We start from the raw sequence: 23,529 nt of genomic DNA on the forward strand, positions 1-23,529 counted from the left end.
AAATCAAAGTGTCTGTTTGGAAGAGCCTTGTTTGGATGGGGAATGTGAAAGAGCAACACTCCCTCAGCTCAGATTTTTCCAGCAATTCAAATAGAATAAATGAATCAAAGTGAAATGAAATGAATCAAGTCGGATTGTTTCTTTTCAGTGATCGGCCAACTCCTTCATGTTCAAAGCTTAACACCACACTACCTTTGATGCAAACCACTGAAACTAGGACTTGATTAACCTGGTGGCACTGGGGCAAAATCAGCCATTGGGCCCGACTGATGTTTAATTAAATTAGCATAAAACAGCTGACACAACATAAGAATAGTGCCCTCAGATTTATGGGGTGGGAGGGTCCTGTCTGGTTGTCAGAGGTGGAAGAAGTATTCAGATGTTTACAAAAAAAATATATGCAGAAGTATGTAGAGTCAGAGTGGCTATTTCAATCATATTACTAGGTTATTATTACTGTTGCATTATGTAGCTACATCACTTGTGCGGGTAAAGGTGGAGCTTTATTTTGATTACTGTATATGCTACGGTGTAGCTTAAGTATAACAAAGTGTGATTTTTGTGTGTTTACGTTTTCCTCAAAGCGGCGCCAGAAACCCGTCGGCTCTAGGACCCAGGAGCAGCGGCAGCACCAGCCACCGGTTGATGAGACGGTCCAGTCGGTATCACACATCTAACGTCAATTACCCGACAAAGAGCGGCTGTTCGCTCCTTGCAGTCTGAGGAAAACTTATCAGACGGTGAAGGTGGACCTGCAGCAACGAGAGAAGAGAGCGCTTTTCCCTGCTGCCTTTGTCCATCACCCAGTCACCGTGGCAAGAGGACCCGTCGCTGGTCTCACCGGCGACAACCATGAGCCAGAGATTCACCGTCTGCAAGAGCGCCGGCGCCCGGCGCCCCTCAGACATCCAGGGGGAGGTGAACCAGCTGTTTGAGGGAGACGAGCCCCCGACCAGCAGAGGCGGAGCGGAGGGGGAGGATGCAGCCGGTACCGAGGTGGTGGTGGTGCTGAAAGGTAGGGAGACACTTAAGCCGTCTTCATTCAGCCCAACGCCGTTTGTTAGCTATAAGCTGCATGCTAGCAGTCATGATGCCTGACTCCTGAACGGTGACACCACATTGTCTGTGTACAGATGTGTGTGTGTGTGTGTGTGACTTGAATCTGTAATGTTCACAAAGGGCACTGTCACGGCCAACAACAGAGGCGCTGCAAAGGGCTCACGTTTTGCCTTCCCCCCCTATACAATATTTGCATTGTTACTGTTTGGTGTCTATAAACAAAACGAGGGTTTGTTTTTATGTGATTTCAAATATTATGTTAATTGTTGTACATTCAAACATGTGTTTATTTTTACTGCACACATCATCAGTGGTCACTTTGAAGGGCATCAAGGGTTATTTTCCTTACCCCTCAGTAGTCAGACAGTAGCCCACAATGCTCTTCATCTCGCCACCTGATTCATAGGATGCATGTATACTTTCCTAAATTGAAGCAGTCATGATTTCACCCTCTCCACATGCTTTCACATGCCACTTGCAACCACTGCGTGTGGGCAGGGAGACTACTCGATTGCACAGGGGGTGGCTTGCAGAGTGTGTTATCTGTCTGAACTGTGTCCCGGGTTAGTGCACACAGGACTATTCCTGTGCTCACCATAAGAATGCATTTGATTCGAAGGGAGAATAAAAACACAGCCTTCATCTCTACAGTTAAGTTAGTAATCCCAACCCCGTCCACTGGGAACCAGAGCCATTGTTGTGCCATCCTGTGGCCAACTCACCAGAGTGAATTAATCACTGGCCTGTCAGTCATTCGCTGAATTGAATGCAGCAGTGCAGAACTAATGGTAGAATGGCAGAAATTCCCATCAGGCCAAAAACAAATGGAAGCCATTACCATTACCAATGATTAGCAGTAGAAAAAGTGCAATCATTCAGTTCCACTCAAGTGCAAATACAGATTTAGCTGCAACTGAATCAATGCATTTGTGCAGTTTTAACTTATGAAGGCTGCCACATTAATGACATTTCAGATGAATTGGTCCGGCTCCCTAGATTCCCATGAATACTTATTGCAGCTCTAGATTGGCTGCTCCTTAGTTTCTGTGCTTTGCTCTGAAGGCAAACAGTTCCATATTTGATCAGAACAGGTCTTTTCTGGATTTATATGACTACCGTTATAGCTTCATGGTATATACTTGCCCCTCTCACTGGATATATGTCATCCCCTTGTCTTGTCCTTCTTGCTGGGCCAACGTTAAGCAGTGCTGACAGATGTCCTTCCTACTATTAATGAAAGCTTTTAATTACCAGTCCAGCACTCCCCTTCATTGCTACAGAAAGCCTTGCCGGTTCAAAACATGCCTTGTAGGTGAACATAACATAACATACGCCTCCTCAGCTTTTCTCCACTTGAAAGCCCCAGCGTGTATCAATTATTCCTCTGGACGTAAACGATGGCTGTAGGAACAGACCTCACCATCTCCTCATGTTCCCCTTGAGAGATGGGGAACACTCTGCTGAAGGACTTCCCCTCGTGTACAGTATGCTGTGTGTTCCTGCTGAGCTGCAGCCTTGTGGAGACCGCCGTCTCTGCATCCACTCTGCCGGTTGCCATAGTGACAGAGTTTCAGCAGAGTTGTGTCACAGTGGTCCAAAGAGGAAACGCTTCAGATCAAGAGAGTGCCGTCATGAAATCAATCTCCTGCTGCGTGTGCTGCGGTATTTTCTCTCCTGCTTTTTGTAATAGAACAAAAAGATGATCTATATAGATGAAGATATAGAGTATAACAGTCATTTTCATTATGGATTCATCTGTTGTTACTTTCTTTACGAATTGTTTTGTTTGTAAAATGTTCACAAGAACTAAAGGTGACATATTAAAATAACTCATTTTATGTGATTAAATGCAAATACATTCAGTCATAAAAAGACAAAGAGACACAAAAATCTTGACATTTGAGAAACTGAAACCAGAGAATATTTGGCATTTTATCTAAAATGACTCAAATGATTGATCCTTTTATCAAAATCATATTTTGTTGTTGATTGACTAGCGATTAATTGACTTATCTTTGCCGTTCTATAGTGCCTAATGATGGATATAGCAGTATCGGTGTGAGTTAGTTCAGCTGACACCGACGTCTGGTGTAAACATAATTCATACTTGCAGCGGTGTGTGGAATAAGACTGCGAACATGTTAAAGTCTGAATATCTCTGTAATTATGCCCCCCCCCCCCCCCCCCATTCAGTCCAGTTCTTATCTTAACTGGCGGTACCAGAGCAATCTCTAAATCCTTCCCCCTCGGCCTGGACCCGTGATCCTGTTTCTATTGATCCAGAGGGAGGTGTGTGCTCAGCCAGCCAATGTGGTTGATGATGACTGACAGCAGCGAGGAAGAAGATCCTCATCTGGCTGCCAAGTGGCCTCTCTGCCCTTGACCTTGCGGTGGTGTAGCGGGATATATCTCGGTTAGATCGGTCGGGCTCAGTGGGACGGGCTTCATATTGGGTTCACAAGGGGCTGGGTGTGGCAGTTGGCAAAATAGTGAGGCGTTGCAAATTCCATGTCATTCAGAAATCTTATAATCCCAAACATATTTATCATTTAAACCTGCAGTCGTTGGCTTTTTTTACCACTTGGATTGAGCACAGCGAGCTGTAAACCCAACCTAGTCATAGTATGTGTCTGACAGAGACTGTGTGCTTTGACATATCGCATATTATCACGTTTCTAAAGTTAATATGGTGAGTGTAAGTGTAAACATTCATTATGAGTTGTGGATCCACCTGGTTTGATTTACCTCTAGCTCTGTTTGGTCGCCATCATCTCCTGAGGGAAATATCAGGCGGTTCAGCTGCTAAAAGCTCAGCTGTGTTCACCAGCTATAGGAGCTAACTCAAACAAAGCGGATCACAGTTGTGTGCTGGAAAACCAACACAATTAGCTGAAAGATGGTTAAAAAGTACTGTGAAGCGGAGTCACCTGATAACGATATGTGGGTCACACATTAAACAGTGTTTTAAATCCATTTGTAATACAAAAATATTGATTAGAGCAGCTTTAAGATAAGAGTGTATGCTGCTCAAACCCTTTGGATTCTCACTGTAACTACTGTATTAAATACATGCGTGAGCACACCTCCATATGTCTGAACTCTTTTAGGTGAATTAAGGTAGTCTCTTTTTTTATAACTCCATCTATTATGGATGCACTCCTTGCATGCCTCGACTCCCGCGGTTTTCAGTCAAGCTGCGACTGCTCCAACAGTTTCTAAATTCGTGTAAGAGCCTGAGTGTGTGTGTGTGTGTATATATGTACTCGTGGTGTAGTGTTATTCATGTATCAACAGTAACTAGCAGAAGCAGAAGGGCTCGGTTAATAACCCTTACCCAGTTTGTCCCCGGAGGTTTGGTTCACGAGCAGAGAGGCCGACTTGGCTGAGGTTCAGGATCCGTGTCAGGATGTTCTGTTTCCTTGCAAGCGAATGCGGTCCAGCAGACAATGACACAGCGTGGGAGCACAGCGACAACAACCACAGCAGCACCACCTAATAAGCTCATGAGCAGATTTAGTTTGGGGCGGAAAATGAATGTGTGCATTTGTGTCTTGCACTTACTATAGGTCAATTTCTAAAATGTATACTAAATGTGTGTGTGTGTGTGTGTGTGTGTGTGTGTGTGTGTGTACGTGGAGGTAACAAATGGATTTAGAGCATTAACAGGAGTGTGCGATTCCCAGTGCCCGTCCTCTCACTCTAATTTAAACAATGTATTACTATGTGTTTGCTGTGGTATCACCTTGTGTATGCTGGCCTTTCAACACCAAACCCAGAGCGGACCGTTATTAAAGGCTAAAGCTGGAGATCTTCTGTCATTTATTTTTCTATTGTCAACAAAACCAAACACTGACGTTCTATGTCGCACTTGTAAAAAATGTTCTAGTCCCAATATGACTTCCTAGTTAAATTAAGCCCACTGGGTCCTACTCAAGATGCAGATCTTAAAAAAAGCGGTCATAAATATCCATGTCTTACTTTTTAGCTAATATTAATAAATCCGGATTAAACGCGGTATTTGTGAGGGACTATTCTCCACATATTGTTGTCATCAGTAAGTCGGCTGAAATCCGTATCCAGCAGCGGCTGCCAGCGATTGTGCTCCCATGATAATGGGCTGTCGGCCGGCCAGACAGAGGATTGTTTGTGTGTTTATTCAGGCATTTCTGCCCCCGTGCTGTAATGAAGGCCGTGTAAATAATAGAGAACCTCTTTGATATAGAGGTGCGGTCGGACGGTGAACACAGATATTGAGTCACAAAGGGCCGTTGTGGATGACTCCTATTGTAGGATTAATATAGTGGGGCGGCTGTTTATAGTCACCGCTGGGAAGAGTGTGGACACCTGATTAGGATTTTTATGGATTATTTATCAACACCCGGAAAGCCTCGTGTAATCACAGCTTTTCTTGTCATGAAGGGAGAAATGTGGTACTAAAACATTGCATTTGTTGATGTTGGCCATCTGTTCACACAGAAAAGAGATTAGGTTTGAGACGGGAGGTTTTGTTTGGATAAAAGCAAAATTCCTCTCGTCTTTGAAATGTATGGAGGCTACAAAGATAATGTCAACGTCGCATGGAAACGGAAGTGACAAACCCTGCTACAAGATCCTTGTTTATTAGTGTTAACTCGAGACCAGTTTACCAGTTTGTCGGTACAGTTTGTTTGGCAAACCCCCCCTACACACACGCATAACACACCTGTGATAGGTCCTGGTTATTTGGACTCTTGTTAGCTGTAGCTTTGAAAATACACACATCAAAAAGCTTTTCTTTCCAAATGACAATTAATGCTAATTAGTTTGGCATTCAGTCTAACATGAGCCACCTTTTGTAACCGTGTCTGCAGTGGTTGTTCGTGCAAAGTCCTTTATTATGAAGTGTTATGATATTTAGTCTGCCTCCTGTTGTTTTGTGCACATAGAGGAACAAGCGTACCTCCCGTGTGCAAAAGAGTAGACCTAATGGTAAAAGGTAATACGTCAAAACCTCGGGGTTCGTAGCCGTTTAATGGGATTTAAATGATGAAGATTGCTTTACCTTAGGTCATCTTGGAGACTTTAAGGTGCTCTTTGTGCTCAGCATGGCCCTGCTTGAGATTCATAGTGCCACGCTCTTGTCTTGAATCCTTCCCAACCACATTATCAAAGCTGGGCTGATAGGCGGAGGGGGATTTGGAGGCAATTGGCTTGTTTTCAGAGCACCTGGTTTCTCATTTTCGCTAGTATCCTGTTGTTGACTAACACCTGTGTCCCAATACAACACTGAGTGTATCTAGGTATGTGTGTATATACTGCACTTTGTGACACGACAATGCAATGCACAATGAAAATGAAATGGCAGAAGATAAGATACTTTTTTGTTGACACAATTAAAAGAACATCTTGAAAAAACAATAATTAAAGCTCTACATTTTTAAAAGGTGATTTAAATCAAAAAGATAAAAATCAACTTGGTTTCTTTTACATTACCTGCCAGAAAAATACACCTGTAAATCTGAACTGTTTAAATGACATTCTTTTCTCTGGATCCAGTAAACCTCTTGAACCTTCCACTGAAACCTTTCTTTGTCTTTTTGCCCATCTGTCCTGCTGTGATGCCATTTATTGACTTAAAATCTCCCTCAGACGAGCCATTGATTTGTAATCTAGCGAGCCATTAAATGCCACGGCTTCTCCGCCATCATTCACCCTGTTATTCCTTTTTTTTTTTCTGCCAAAGAGGGGACCAGCAATAAAGTGTGGATCAATACAACTCATACACCATTACCTATGTACGTCCAGTCCCTGTCTAATTATCTGTTAAATTGAATCAAGTGATTAGAGGCGTCTTCGGCACGACACAGGGAGGTGTGGTGACATTGACCAGACAGCAGAGGGCAGCCAGCTTAATGTTTTGACTAATGTGTGTATGTGTGTGTGGGTTCTGTAGCGCGCTTGAGAAATCCTTTTAACATATGATATGATAATATACAACAGACATATGTTGTTTTAACAGCTGCTTCTTGAACGTGCAGAATGTGTTGAAGTACATGTGAATTGGAAGGCTGAATGTGACAAATGAATTGCTCTGCAGTGACCCAGACGAGTGTGTTTCTCCGCTGAGACAACAGGGGGTAGTCGTGTCCTAATCAACACGGCCAGCAGCTCAGTATATTCCCTTCAGTCAGAACCGTGGGGTAGAAAGACCTGCTACCAGAAAGGGGATCAGGAACCCAGCGAATTACGCAACAGTCTCTGTTGTGTGTGTGTGTGACCAAAGGTGCGTGTTAAGCATATGGCAAGTGAGCTCAGAGTGTGTGTGTGTGTGTGTGGGTGTGATCTTGTGTGTGTGTGTGAGGATAGGAGGAATAAGAAGTAAGAGAGAGAAAAAGGTAACAGCTCAAGAGGGGGAGTAAACCTCCCTTAGCCCAGAAATCCTCGTGCCGTTATGTAACTGTGTCTGGAAACGGGGGGGAGGTGTGTGTGTGTGTGTGTGTGTGTGTGTGTGTGTGTGTGTGTGTGTGTGTGTGTGTGTGTGTGTGTGTGTGTGTGTGTGTGTGTGTGTGTGTGTGTGTGTGTGTGTGTGTGTGTGTGTGTGTGTGTGTGTGTGTGCACGGTGGGGGATTGGGACCAATTGATAGAAAGTGACAAAATCCTCCTCACATGCAGGCAGGCTGCAGGGCAGACCTCAGTGATACTAACATGGGACGAAGGAGGGGGGGGGGGGGGAGAGAGAGGAGGAGAGGAAACCTCGGCAGGGAGAGGTAGAGCACTTCTCCTCGACCACGCAACTCGGATGATGACGCATCCATCGCAGGTCCACAGATCCAGCTCGTTGTGCAGGCGCACACGGCCTGATCGTCAAACCTTTACACTGGAGATTTCTATCGTGTCTGCGTTCTCACAGTGCCAGTAGCATTAACATCCCACATCCAATCGGCCCGTCAGGCTGCTTTACAGCATTCTGTGAGAAACGGCCGTGAATGCCTTCACAGGTCTTTTACAGAAATGTTCTCAAGGTGCATTTCGTGTGTATTCTCTGTTTCATTCCTACAGTAAAAGGGGTGCGGGTGTTTCCTGGCATTGTTTTACAGAGTAACTATGTCCTGCATATTGCATGTTTAGCATTATATCTAGAGCTGAAACAATTAGTCGCTTTAATTGATTAGTCAGTCGACAAGTTTCATAAGCAAAAATGTCGCCAGCTCCAGCAAATAAAATGTGAATATTTGCTGTGTTTTTAGTCTTAGTCAAAACAAATTGGTAACTAAAATAAAATAATCCCTCCTCCTTTTCCCATCGCCTCTCAGTGACTTGTCTTTATTGTACGTTTTGGCTTTTGCATGTGTCACAGTCGGCATATCACGGCGTTGCAGTTAGTTTCATCATTCTCAATATATTTATTAGTGCCGTGGGATCCGCCTTTACTCAGCTCAACACCGTCCGGATACTGTGGGCAGTGAAGTCCCTCAGGACTATTCTGCTCACATTTAACAGCTGAACTAAACACTGTTGTGTAGCAAAGTTTGTCCTAATATTTCACACCAAAAAATCTGCTTATATTAGCTATATTTAGGGAGATACTAAATGAAACCTAAATGTAAGAGATGTAGTGTTGGTGTGTGTGTGTGTGTGTGTTATTTCGGTCTGTTTTTGAGAGCAGAACATGCTCCATCTACTGAGGCGATGGAGGCAGAGAGCAGAGGTCCAGAGATGCAGGTCATGGATCCCCATGGGCCTGGGCTGGTATTCAGGAATTACAGCAGGCCTTCCTGTCCCCCAGGACCACTGCTCGCTCTTGCTCTCTCTCGCTCTCTCGCTCTCTCGCTCTCTCTCTCTCTGGCTGGGAAACAATTTGGGGCTGAGGTGGGAGCACAGATTTGCTTTTGAAAAGGCGAACTGTAAAGGAAGATTATATGATATAAGAGTTGTGCCACCAGCTAAATTCATTTTAAGTATGTGCCTTCAATTTGAGTTTTGTGTTGTGAGTTTCAGTCCTGTTTTTGGCTGGCTGGTGAGCAGGCAAGGTGCCATAGTGCAGCAGACAGACGGATGGGCCTCGGCCCCATGTGTGTGTGTGTGTGTGTGTGTGTATGTGCCTCACTGGACTCGTTCCGCCGCCCAGGTCTCTCCACAGTCCACAGGTTCTGTCAGCTCGTCGCGCTCAGTTGGGGTTACACTCTCCATCACCATTACCATGCATGCCACTGCTGTGGCGCAATGTCAAGAGGGTGACTACAGAGCAGATCCGGCTCAAGAGGATTTCCGATTACTTGTAATTGTCTTAGAGTACATACGTCGATTATGTACAGAAAAGGAGATCTTAGCAATTAATATCTTTCAAAAATCAGTTGTATGCCTTTATGACCACACAGCAATACCTAGCCTGGTACTCTAAATAGATTAACTAGTTTCAGGTTGTATTTGTTAATAGTATTTGGAATAGTACTTGACATTGGGAGTATGTTCAGATTCAGACCTGCAGTTCTGGTCATGTTAACATGCGCCTCTTATAGGCAAAGTAGTTACAGCAGCAAAAGTAGACAGTACGGCTGCTACTTTAATCATTTCACTCTGTATTTTTTTAGAATGGTTTAATATAACATAAATATAATGAAGTTATTCTTCCTTCTATAGTTGGGCTCGACAATGATTCAGTATTAACATTTATTCACCTTCAGTCAAATTGTATCACGATGACGATCACATCGCTATTGTTTTGTCTGACGTAGGAATAAATGATTTCAAGCTAAATGTACCTACGGGGATCAAGGCCTATCCTATTTGATCTATAGTGTACATCTGGCTTGTGTTGCCTCACCTAAACTTGAACTGGCACGTTTTGGTGTTGTTGGTCCAACACTGTTGTGTTTGACTACGATGTTGATTCATCGTGGGTTCCGCAGTACGGGAAGTCCTTTGTTTAAACGATGATATCAAAAACACCTCTAAATGAAAATGTTAAATAGTTTAGTGTCTAATAGTCCGCTGCAGTACATAGAATATATTTCTTTATTTGCAGTACATTGATGCAGACACATTTGACTCCACTCAACATCAGAATCTGACGTTTGCTGCCGTGCACAACTTTCATAATTATTGAACATTTTCATATTAAAGAAGTAGGTTGTATTGCACACTATGGTTGCAAAACACTAATGAGCTTCATACGTCTTCTGCTGCGTCTCCAATTAATTTAATCACTTTAAGTTCTGAGTTTGATTTCAGTAATCTACTTAAGCAAGACATTATTATATAGTGTTTGTTATAGTGGGCTTTTATTTATTCATGTGTTCATTTTATTCAAATTAGGCTTCACGGAATACAAAAAAATATCATTAGCATGCATGTTGTTACAGATACAATGATGATACTAATAATGGTTAAAAAAAATGTGGAATTGCACACATATAACATTGCATACATTGTTTACTTTAAGTCCAGAATACACTTGTATAGATGGATAAACACAGTTGGTGGATGGTATTCTGGAGAGCTTTCTTCTGCCAGTGGACTTAATCCAATGTAGCTCTGCTCTGCTCACCTTTAGCTTTTAGCCATCATATATATATATATATATATATATATATATATAATAGTTTCTCTTAACAGTAATTTTATGATTCACAATGCTTTTAATTTTACTTGTAAGTTAGTGAAAGTGCACCCGTAAGATGTTTTTTTTCTATCAAAACAATATTTTTTGACCTATTTACCGTATTTTCCGCACTATAAAGCGCACCGGATTATAAGGCGCACCTTCAATGAATGGCCTATTTTAGAACTGTTTTTATATATAGGGCGCACCGGATTATAAGGCGCATAGAATAGAATAGCGTCGTAAGCGTGTCTCTTGAAAGGTGCCATTTTGGGGTCTTTATACACACAAGTGGTGTTGGACTAGGAGTAAGCACAGTACCGGTGTTTACCGCGGTGCGGCTTTGTAGTTTACCAGTCGTACTGAAACATTTTGACAGAGCGCCGTGTACAACCAGTATGGATCAACCAATTAACCAATTGATCCATATATAAGGCGCTCCGGATTACAAGGCGCACTGTCGTTTTTTGAGAAAATTAAAGGCTTTTAAGTGCGCCTTATAGTGCGGAAAATACGGTAATTGTTAATTTCAGTATCCCTCCAAAACTAATTGACAGATACATTGCATACTAGATTTTTAACTTCTGGTTAAAGTTTAGGAAGTTAGTGGGGGTTTCATGGTGTGAATCAACTACTGTGAGCCTTTGAAAACTTTATATTTATCTGTTTTCTTTTTTAAGGAACCTCAGTTCTTATAAAACCTTTCAGCATCAATGACGTCTAGCAAGCTTTTACTTTTGTTTTCCGATGAAGCACTTTTGTTCTGTTACTTGGCCCACAGTGTCTGCTGCCTTCAAATGCGCTGTAAACTTCAACATCTGAGTTAGAAAGATGTTAATGTGACTTGACATGCCTTCGGCTTTTGGGTGAAAATAATGCTTTTCTTTTAGATTGCAGCAGCACCAGGCTTCTTGATTTTGTGTCACCAGAGTAAAGTGGACGGAGGATAACATCTGGTGCTATGGTGGCTGTTTTAAATAACATACAGCCTTCATATGTGTCAGCTCGTGGCAATATAAACCCATAACATCAAACTGTGTAGGATGCCAAAGCAATGAAAGACACATGAATGATAAATATGCCAATTATAATATTTGATCGCATTTACCATTAATTGTCTATACACTCCATAAATGTCAAATCTCAGCAACGAAGAAGCTTTGCCGTCCCTCATGTGTTCACCACTTTGGTGGGTTGTTCATGTGTGCTCAGCTTGTACTGTAATTATGATATTTCCAAGAGCGTTTTGAAGACGGGCCAGGTTGTCCTCAATGATGCATTAATGCAAGATGGTGAGACGTGTAATTCAAGGTGAGCGGAGTTACAGTACAAAGTGACAAGTTGGATTAAAGCTGTGAGTGCAAAACTGTTTAGAAGCTGAGAACAGATCTCAAAGAAATAGATGCAGCACACACAATCACTGTTTCCACCATCATGGCCGACTGAAAGGGGCACGTAGCGAATCACTGGTCAACAGGCAGACCATGCGTGGTGTTAGAGCTGAAACCATCAGTTGATTAATCAGAGTCAGCAACAATTTTGGTCATCAGTTTTTAAATGCAAAAATGCACCAAAACATAACTTAAACATCTTAAATGTCAATATGTTCTTGTTTTCTTAGTCTACTATACCAATAAAGTGGATACCTTCGGGGTTTTGACTGTCGGTTAAAAAAACAAACAAGACTTTTTTTTTGAATTTTCTGACATTTTATTGACCAAATTATCAAAAAGTAGTGAAAAATAGCGATTGCCACTTCTCGTATATGCCAAGATGACACGCTGAGACTCTTTGTTTTGTCCGATCAACCGTCCGTAACACAAACACAATACATTCAGAGTGATATATACACACACAGAAGCAGCAAATCACATTTTAAGAAGCTGACATCTTTTGCCATTTTGCTTGAAAAGTGACTGAAACACTAAAGAGATTGTTCTCTAAATAGCTGCTGATTAGTTTCTTATAATGGTCCCCTAACCTTCATTCTACCATCTGGTCCTCCTCAGACCCCAGAGGTAAACTCTTTGTCATATCTCACAGGCGCCTTATTTGATCTGTTTATTCATTTTGTTCCTAATGACTTCATATTGTCGTTTTCCGTTTTCACTAGTGCTTTTTAAATAATCATTACGATGCTTATTCTGCCCTGCCTTCCACTCATCTATTCATCTCCAGTGCACCAAGTTTATTTAGACACATGGCCACGATCCTCTTTGGGAATCAGAGTGGATTGAGTCATGCCAGCCCATTAATCCTTTCCCTTTCTTTCCCTCCCTGTCGCTTGCACTCTTTCTCACCTTCCCTTTTCATGTCACTGTGACCTTCCCCTCATCTGCCTGCCAAAAAGCTGAGTGCTTTCGGAGTTGCTTTAAACGTGGAGTATTTGAAGAATGCACATTATGATCCTCTGTCTCCGCAGTCATTTGTTTCCGCACCATGTGCTTGTTGTCGGCCAGGTAAGCCGCCGCAGACAGCTCTGCCTGGTGCATGCCTGACATATCTTTATCATTTGTCCACTTGATGTGTGTTTAACGCCCACCCTCAATCACTTTTAGCTACGAATTTCACCTGCATCCAAATACTCTGTCTTTTCTAGCCCGCACCTCTCTCTTTCTCTCTCTCTCACCCCCTCCCTCCCTCTTTTTCTTTCTGCTCGTGGTATGTTCATTGAGCTCGGGGCCACTTTGCCTGTCTGGCTCGCTGAATGGATGGCAAAAATCACCAGTGTGTGAATGGGTGTTTGGTTGGCTTGCTTTGTTAATGGTGTGTGGAGAGAGGATGATAGGTAGGTCTGCTCTGCCCGCATTTTGTGAGTGCAGTCAAAGACGCGTGCAGATGTGTGTTGCTCACAGCGGCAGGGATCAGGATTGTCTTTGTGAATAAAAAGAAAAGGTGAAAGTGAAAAACTGACATCTTGGATTTTAGCCATTACCACCTCCCCCTCCCCCACCCGCCCCCCAATTGTGAGCAGCGTGAGCTAAAGCTAGATGGATGTCAAGTAGGTTTTGTTGTGCCTCTCACACACACACACACACACACACACACACACACACACACACACACACACACTCTCCCATCCGCCTCTCTGCCATCTTTCTTGTTCTCTTTCTCCCTCTTGATAAAGTCTCTTTTTGCCTTTTGCTGTTACCCCCCTCTCTGTATTTTTGACTCCCTCTCTTTCCTCTCCTCTCTATCTTTTCTTCTCTCTCTGTCTCTACCCACCCCCTCACTCTTACACCCTCTCTCCCCTTGGTTTTGGTGCATTGCAGTGGCTCCACCACCACATTGGAGACACAACAGCCTTGGCAAACGAGGTCTCTCTCTCTCTCCCTCTCTCCCTCACTCTCTCTTCCTCACACACTCACACACACTTTCTACTTTCTATTCTCTTGTTTTAGCCCCAATTTCCCATCTCTTTCACTTTCGTACTCTCTCTCAAGGCTTATCGAGAGCGAGAGACAAAGCCTGGAGAATGAGCGGAACAGTAACCTCAACCATTTCCATATCAAAAAGCTGCGCAAGATTTGAAATAAAAGCCACAAACCCAATCCTTTGCCCTCATTCTTGCTAGGAAGACTTGCAGATTTCTATATGCACACACCACAGCCTTCAGAAGCCCCGTGCTTCTCAAACAGTTGCAAGGCAACCACCTCTTCAGTTTTCATATAATGGATTGCTCTGTTCTGGCGGGATAAAGACACTTCTTAGATCTTGAGCGGACAAAGACTTTGTAAGATTCTCTGTTTGTGTCATCTATCACACCTGAATAGACTACCAGGCGTGGGGCACCGCACTGTAGGAGGGGACTCTCAAAGCATCAATCCAGCTCCGCTCTCTGTCGTTCCCCATCTGTCAGCACTGATTGAACATACATTTGATGAGGGATTCTTCTCCAGTATCATGTATTCTCAGCTGGATATACCAACAAAATAACAAAAGGATTTCAGTATCATGCTCGCAGTATAATGATCTCACATCTTTCAGTGCCTCTGTGTTATTTCATATGTCTCTACTCAGAAAATCTGTGAAAAACCTTCAGATGATGCTGCAACAGGTCTTCATGTGTCTTTTCTTTACCAACCGTGATGGCAACTCTGGTATCGTTTTCACCTTGGGAGTCTGTGTGTGTCATCATGGCAAGATGTGGTCCTGGAGACACCTGCTTCTGTGGGAACTACCACAGAGGCGGTTTTGAGTACTTTGCCAGGTGTTTACATTTCTGTCTGTCTGTCTGTGGACAGACTTTGGGGCCGTGCAAGATACAGTAATGAAACTTTACAGACGCGACGTTGAGATCTTGAAGATGGGCGTGGTCCGACTAAGGGGGGGTTAGGAGAACATTGCCCCCCCACTAAACGTCCCTGGCCCGATTTGGCGTCTCGGCATCTGGCGTTGCTAGATGCTCTGTAGTTAATACGTTTATTTGCGAAACATATTACAACTACAGTACAATACCTTCTACACACATAAAACAAACAAATACCATAAAAGTCAACCTACTTTTCCTGTCCATTCTTTTTTATACCAAGTCAACATTATGTAATACCTAATACCTTCTTGGGCTTATTAAGAGGATTTGTTGTTTTTAAGAAAAACATTTAACTGTTTTCCACCAAGTTTGTGTCACTGAATTACTTGTTCCATAACAAAATAAACTTACAACCAGGATTTGAAAGTGCGGTGTGCAAATCTACTGATCAAGACAAGCAGTGAATGTATAATATATTAGAGACACATAATGTTGTATAGTAGTGATTATTAAGTACTGTATCATTGACTACACTCATGCACTGAATTTCGGTGTAAGCATTTCCTGTATTGATTAGTCTTTTAAAGTCCATACAAAACCACACAGGAGGAAATGTAAATTCAGTAAACCGTCAAAGTCAAACAGGAATAAATAGTGTATTTGTTGAGGATTATTTCCAGCCGTGGATTAATACACATTTGGTGCTCTGGGGATTATTTACAGCAGCAGGACGGTGTATTTGGGATCAGTTCCGAATAAACTACAGTGGTTGTGTTCATTCATCATAATCAACGGACATGTCAGACGGTGCAGCAGTGTAGCTCACTGATATAATGGAGGTCTATTGCACAGAGGAATAAGTTATATTAGGCTTTGGCTTCGCAAGCATCTACATATACCATATTGCCAGCCCTATCCTATAAAGGGTCAGTGTGTACAATTTGGCGACATCTAGTGGTGAGGCTGCATATTGAAACCAACTGAAACTTCTCCCGACTGCCAAGCGTGTGGAGGAACAACGATGCGGAAATGCAAAGGGTCCTATCTGGGGCCAGTGTTTGGTTTGTCTGTTCTGGGCTACTGTAGAAAAATGGCGGCTGGCTCCGCGAAGACGATCCGCCTCGTGTGTAACAAAAACGCAACGAATCCTAATTTCAGGTTAATACACACCAAAGAAAACAAACTTATTAATATTCTATTTCTGCCAATAGATCCCCTGTAAATGCTGCACGCCGTACCTTTAAGAACAGACAAGAAACAGGCTCATGATGTTTATTCTGATCTAGAATCAGTTTATTTGTCACGTTCTTAAGGCGGTCAGCGGCACATTTGCCCATCTCTGCCACACAGGCATGCAGGACTGGATGAGGCAAATCCCTCGTTATAATCCGAGCTATTTAAGGATAACACTCCCACTTGTAAAAAACCCAAAGCCGAGCCTGTGATTTAGAATTCCATGCATGCGTTATGTAATGCTTTTGTCTTTCATGCTCGAACTCCTCTCCAGGCACAGGCATAGTTTATTAATGAAAGGGATTGCATGATTGGGGGGTTGGTTGTCTGTGTGTGTGTGTGTATTTGCATCAGTGAACAATAGTTTGTCGTATCTGTGTGTGCATGCTTCTGTGGGCAGCAAGTGTACTGAATGTGTGTCTGTATCTGCTCACGTGTGTGTGTGTGTGTGTGTGTGTGTGTGTGTGTGTGTGTGTGTGTGTGTGTGTGTGTGTGTGTGTGTGTGTGTGTGTGTGTGTGTGTGTGTGTGTGTGTGTGGGAGGAGATTGGGGGGATTCCTGTGCACTTGACATGAGCAGCATGACAACATGGCCGCCCACGACCATAGGTCAGGGCTTGTCTTCCCCGAAGACCGTATAATGGCCCGTCACAGTTTGCACGGGTTACCCACTCATACCAGCTGACATATGTGACATGTTATGTGCGCTGACTGAAAAGCTCAACAAGCCAAGTGGAGACTAATAACGAAGAGTTGTTGTTCACTATTGTAGACGACACAGTAGGATTGTGCTGCTGTACACTAAGTGTTGTTGTCCTGTTTCTTCTCGTGAATTATTCAGACATGCCGTCTTGTTGAAGTTTAAAATTCTCAAAGTAAAATATGACATCACTCGTGTTTTCTGGTGGAACTGCAATCCAAGGTTGCAGAGTAAAGCTGTGTTTTTTTGAGTTTTTTTGGAGGGTTGGATAATGTTGTCTCTTGTGTGTGCATGCAGTCTTAGAACTTATTCGGGGCATGTGTCACTCCCTCTCAGATAATTGTACACTACAATGGTCCACAATTCAAAATAATAACAGTACAATTCATTTTGGAGTGATGCAATTACTGTGATTAAAAGCCCAGTCGATAAGTAGTTTTGGGTAGAAGTTCAGAGTCTGAAATTGAAATTGATAATTCTGTCTTCTGGGTTACACTTGGGTATCTTTCAGCCAGTCGCCAAGGAGGATACATTAAAGAGGCTCACAGTTATAGTTTGTCTTCAAACCCGGAAAAAGTTTGGCCCAAGTTAAGAAGCAGTGTTACTCGAGTTTTTCAAGGAATCTTTTTGACTTTACATGCTTGAAAATTATCAAGAAAAAATGACTTTGGAAGTTCAAAGTCAACAAATAAGAGTGTGAAGCCCACTGTGTCCATCGCATGTCAAACACACATTCAGAACACACGTCATACGCTTGTCTTTTGTCTGTTCCTTCCTAGTGCTCACGTTTCTTCTAAAAATCAGATCAAGTCAGAAAATAAAAGCCCCCCCTCTCTTGTTACCTCTATGGATGGTGTGTGCGTTTACTGACTTGAGTCAAAACCAATGAAAAATGACGTGATTTAAAAAAAAAAAAAGAATTCAAGACAGACCTCAAAAGGTCAGCCATGAGGAAATGGATTATGTAAGCTTTGATCAATGAATCGTGGAAGCTGTTCCGCCGTGCAGCAGGTCCAAGTGCTCATCTGCTTCTAACTTCTCGGTCAAATGAATACCCGCGTGCTTGTCAGCAGCTTATGTTGAAGCAGTCGTTCGCTATTTCCGCCCGTCTCTCAGCCCAGAAGTGGGGGCCTGTCTTGGCAGGTGTTGGGTTTTAATTTAAATTGATTTTGTCTCCAGCGAAGGAAGCTGATGTAATGGATAGGCAATGTCGCGTATAGCTGCCTGCAAATCTCCCATTGGGTCCTTAATGGTGTTTGAGGGCCCATCGGTCTAGAATTGTACAAAACAAAGCCTCTCTTGTTAACCTGCTCTTATGACAGAAGACGTCTCGGCAGAAAAACGCACACCGATTCATGTTAGAGCACCGGACGCATCCTTCAGGAAGCGACGACTGTTGCATTTTATGTTCATTGCCACTCATTTATGGCATTTCGTCTGCCTCACTTGCTGTGTAAACATCTAATGAAGCCATTATTTCAGCTTTAACCGTTCCCTTCACCGCTCTCGTTTTATTACCTCTCTCCCCTGCCTCTCCATATCCCTCACTCTCTCTTTATAGTGCGACTATTCACCGTCTGTGTAGGTGTGTATCAGTGGAAAATTGCTTCTTCTTTCTTTTTCTTTTTTCTCTCTCTTCAAGTGAGAAAGTAGTGACGAGGCGTTGAAGTGCGCGGAGGCTTGTCCTTCGGTATTAGGCTCAGATTGTCCGAGTGCAATTGTCCCGGCTCTTTGTGTACACCTCTAATTGAATTGAATCAGAAGCAATTGAACCCCCCAATCTGCTTTCTATTGAGTCAGATGTGTGAGGTGAGTGTGTTTATCTCTTTCCCTGCCGCGCTGAAAGGAAAGCCACTTGCTCTTCCTCATACCAGGTGTCCCTGAGGCAGGTCAACACAGAATCGGTACCGTGGGTTTCTGCCACTCGAGCTGTGTCGCCATTGATGGCTTTGCACCCCGACGCCTCAGCGAGCTCAACACAAACCCTCTCCTTCTTCACGGCTAAAGGTCTTGTCAGTCCTCATCTCCTACACAGCCCCGTGTTATGGATCGGACAGTTGAATCCCAATAGCGGGCAAACATTTTGTTTCCTCGTTCCTGTGGGAGACTTTGGCAGAGGACAATACAATAAAAAAAGAAATCCCTGTAGCGAGGTGTTCACATTCTCTCCCTCTCTGCTTCTCTCACCCATTATTCAGAGAAGGAAACCAGCGTCCACGTCACAGTGTGCTATAAATGGATGTGCCTAGGATGCCGTGTAGTCAAGGAAACCATTTAAAATAGATGTTTATTTCTCTTTCTTTTGCAGACGAAGCTTTCTGCGTGCTCCGAGTGGGACTGAGCGGAGTGGTGCATGTAAAAGATGAATTTAATAAGCGTTGTTCCCTCGATATTTAAACCGGTCAAAAGACGAAAATGACTTCACGAGGGCTCTTGAAGATTTCGTTAGAGCCCGATTCAGTGGAGTTCCTTCTGCCTCTGACTTTCGCCGGTCTGATTTGGCTTCTCCTTGGCAACGACTGCCATGTGGGAGAATTACAGAGTGATTCATCTCACTACTGAGGTATCTGTATCTCAGTCATCGAGCAGCAGTACACAAACTAGCCTACTCTCATCCTGTGAGTAGGATCCCGGCTCCAACGTCACCCTCTGAGAGCAAGTCTGATATTTAGTGATTGTGTCTGTGTAGAGCTAGTGGAGTAATGTCAAGCTTTTAAAGTGGAAGATTAAAATGGGCACATTTGTTTTATTTGAGGTTGCAACTTTATATCAGATAATGCTTTTTTAAATTTTCATTATTAAAGATGGTATTTATCCACCAGAAGAAAAGTGTTTTTGTCAGTCCTTAGGTTCATTATCTTTTCCTTACCGCCTCCTAATTTTGTGCCCTCAGCTGCTGCTCAAGATTATTGCATGTTGCAATTAGTACTCGCATCATTATTTGGTGCCCCACTGTACAGTTACAGTACCGTAGATTTCATGCCTCAGACCTTCCACCAGCGCCCTTCTTCGGGCTGTGTTTATCACCCCTGAACAAACGCAAAGTTAATTAATGAAAGAACAATAAGCCGCGCTAATTAGTGAGCTGTTAAAATCTCTGAAAAGTGTGTTCGTCCGACTCGGACACTAGTCCTCACACCTCAAAATAATTTGGTTTGTGCTTCCCCCTTGTGAATGTATAAGCGGCTTATGCATTTGCCAAACATTGATTTGATCTTCTCCGCTGACACGTGCGCGCTGTGATGGTCATGCTTGTAATCCTGTTGGCTAAATATGCTTAGCTGTGAAAGCAGATTAAGACATGGCTCTGTTTTCTTGGCCAGATATTCCCAGTGGCCCGGGTGATCTAAGCAGGAGCTTTTGAAACATCTGTCCAGTGCTGTTGTGTTTAAGCATGACCTAAGGCTGATGTTCAATCAAATGTAGTATGAAAAATATAAGCATTGCTCATGTTACCGTTGTTATTCATTTCAGGGGAAAAGGCACTCCTAACTTTAGATATTGCCTCCTAATCATCAGACGTTTTCTTCAGTATCACAGTAATCCGGCTGATATTGTCTGCACATGGTAACAATGCACAGGAAGTGTGAGCCGCTTTTCACCCCCGATGCATGTGAGGGCGTAGGAGAGGGGGCATTACAGGCATGTGTAAAATGACACCTTTTAGAAATCAAAGAGTGCACCTATGTCACGATCAGGCTTTGCCCTGTGTGTTCTGTGTCTTTGTTTCTTTCTGTAGCTCCTCACTCACCTAATCAGTTCATTCAGTGCACCTGCCAGTCACACTCAGCTCATTACTCTCACCTGCTCACTCTGCCTCCTTCACCATTTAAACCCCTGCCGCACACACACCCACTGCCAGGTCATTGTTTGTTTTCCGACCTACCCGCCCGTTTTGCTCGTCCTGTTCCCGGTTTTCCAGTCTGCCTGTTCTGCCTTTTCCTGCCGGATTTTCCCCCTCGTCTTTTGTCTTGTCCCTGGATTCCCTGTTTGTTTTTGGTTATCATTAAAACCTTTTTCACTACACCTGACTGTCTGCGTTTGAGTCCTCATCATGCTCTGTGACAACCTATTTAAAATATAATATATTAAATATATTAAAAGTATTTTCTCCGGTTACTGTGCATCTGTAAACATGAAGTGCTTAGCATCTAATTACAAGACTTATTCAGTCATACTGTATAATCGTGGAAAATTGCAATAGGCCTGGACACAAATCAGCTAAATCTTAACCAACATCATGAACAAGAACAGGTTGTTGTTCAAATAGTCTCTATATCATGATGCATCTGAAGCAGACTGATGGGTATAAGACTTTTACAACGAACTAGTGCTGCACGATATACCGATACTAGAAAGGTATCGCAATACCCTGCTGGGGTGTCTGTATCAGCAGCTGTTTTACCAAAAAGAAGAAATTATTTTTAAACGCTGTTTAATGTGATATCTTGCAATAATGAAGTTATCACTTAAACTCACGTAAAGGGGACAGGATTACTGCTTATGTACATTTTTAAATTAATACATTTTTAATTAATAGAAACAATTATTTAAAGTTCCATGTACTGTCATCTATTATTCCACAGCTTTTCGTGACGTTTTTAGATTATTGCCGTGGCATCATTTCAGTATCAGTATCGAGATATTTAGGCAGGGTGTTGTACCGAAGTCACAATTTTGCTATTGTGACAACCAACAAAGACTAACAGGTGCCTCTATCATTTCCATTTGGCTGTAGCCGACCTTTTCTTGTGAGCAGCTTTATCACAGAGTGGACTGTCAGCCAGGCGAGGTGAGAGCAGCATGCCTGGTGAAGGCTGCGTCAGGCTGAGGAGGGGTAGTGGACTGGAAGAGGGCAGAGCTCTGGCAGTGGGCACCGCAGTCTGGCACATGAGCAGCCAAGTGGAAAAGGGCAGTCTGGTGAATGTGGGACTGAGCAGTGATGTGTGGTGGATTGATTCGAGAAGGCACCAACACAAATACATAATATAATGTAATATATATATATATATATATATATATATATATATATATATATATATAAAGGAGGATCGTCCTAAGAGATAGAAATAGTGGAACAAATCATCATTAGTGCAAAACCACAAACATTCTGTGTGTAAATGCAGTCGGATCGTATTTGGTCAATGATCCATAAACATTTCCAATAATCATCAGTGAGTATTTTATACCAAAAGTGAAGCTGAACCCACATTGCTGCCCAGAATAAAAGCCGATCCTACTTGGTGTAAAGGGCTGTGGACAGATTACTCACGAATCTAGTCTCGCAAATTCGGATTGAAAGTCAAACGCTAACGTTTCATCTTGTCGGCTCACATCAAACAGGATCAGAGCCAGCAGGACTCACTGGTGTCTCCCTCACCCCCTACCTACACTACATTAAAGACACGGCCCATAAATACAGGCTCTCAGCATGAGGCCAATCGTTCAACGGGCACAAAACAAAAAAAAGCAAACATTGCAGCAAATCCATGCTGTGGTATTTACACATGCGACACACAAAGATACAACACAGCGAGGGGGACGAGACGGCGAGAGAAAGGAAAAAGAGAGGGAAGGAGCGGTACAGAGGGAAGGACGGCAGACCCACTGCTTGCTACATATTGGACAGGAGTGCCGTTGCCATGGCAACCGGCAGCCCTCAATCGGTATTTGGAGCAACGGGGGGAATTACTGCAGAGGATTTGATGTTCAGTACACATCTGGGGTCAGCTAATATGGCGCTACAATCACTCCTTTTTGCTGGCTTTTACACCGCGCTGGCGATCCCTTGTTTTGGGACCCAGCGGCTGGCACCCGAAGCCACCGGCGTCAACATCTCTCACCGAGTGCCAGATTAACCGACGGTTCCCTTCATCCCGACAGATGTTTGTGCCGCCAAGTACAATGTCGGGACTGGCGGACGTAAACAGAGCATGTGTTAGTTTCAGGGTAGCACTCATCATTGGCTCTGTGAAAGTGTTTTGTTTTTCTTCTTGTCCAGTCTTTGTTCAAGGTCAGGCTGCATATGAATGAAAGCAGCAGAAATACAGTTGGCTGTTACATATTTGTCAATATAATGTTTTCACTGATGTGAGGCCTCGGGATTTTGTATGTTTATCGTCACCTTTCGGAGACAGCGGTGGCTCGTGTTTAGTGTTTAAGTAATAAAATATGACAGCTTTTTTTGCCACAGAGGGTCATGCTGAGACGAGATGAGGTACAGTGAGGCGTGCCCATCGATTTTAAAACTTGAAGAAAAGAGGAACTTCTCTGTAGATGTTGCCGTGTTGGATAGAACATGGTGTATCACAATGTTATTCACCATCCATTTTAGGGCAAAAAAAAAAAAAGAGAGTGAGTGTCTGTGATGTTTTTTGAATGTGTGTGTGTACCTGGGCTGCTGTGTGAAAAGAAGAGATGTTTACTTCGACAATGAACAGATGGGGGAGACACGCCATCGCTACATGTTGTGATTTGATGTATTCACCGGAGTGATTCCAGATGCAGAAGCCGAACCCTCAGAGCTGTAGAAGCTTGGTTTCTGAAGCTTCTTCACCCACCTGAAAGTTCAACTCCAAATACTATTCCTCCAATTTAGGGACACTGATGCGGCTCACTTAAATGTCATTTGAATTGGCTTGTCCAATATTGATCACAGATTGACTTCTGCTCTTTAACATTATCCATCCCATTATCCGTTATCCCCA

At 43.1% G+C, this 23,529-nt stretch overlaps 1 protein-coding gene across 3 annotated transcripts in view; it reads left to right on the forward strand.

Moving 5' to 3' along the window:
* The first annotated feature begins 852 nt into the window (after nucleotides 1-852).
* Nucleotides 853-23,529, forward strand: part of slc12a5a (solute carrier family 12 member 5a) — a 141,971-nt gene continuing 119,294 nt past the window's right edge. For all 3 annotated transcript variants that reach the window (XM_076096834.1, XM_076096835.1, XM_076096836.1), the window contains exon 1: nucleotides 853-1,015. In XM_076096834.1, coding sequence (XP_075952949.1) covers nucleotides 853-1,015 — 163 coding nt within the window. The remainder of the gene's footprint in view (nucleotides 1,016-23,529) is intronic.

This window comes from Anarhichas minor, unplaced genomic scaffold (assembly GCF_050575085.1).
Source record: "Anarhichas minor isolate MPS153535 unplaced genomic scaffold, ASM5057508v1 ptg000023l, whole genome shotgun sequence".
Lineage (NCBI taxonomy): Eukaryota > Metazoa > Chordata > Actinopteri > Perciformes > Anarhichadidae > Anarhichas > Anarhichas minor.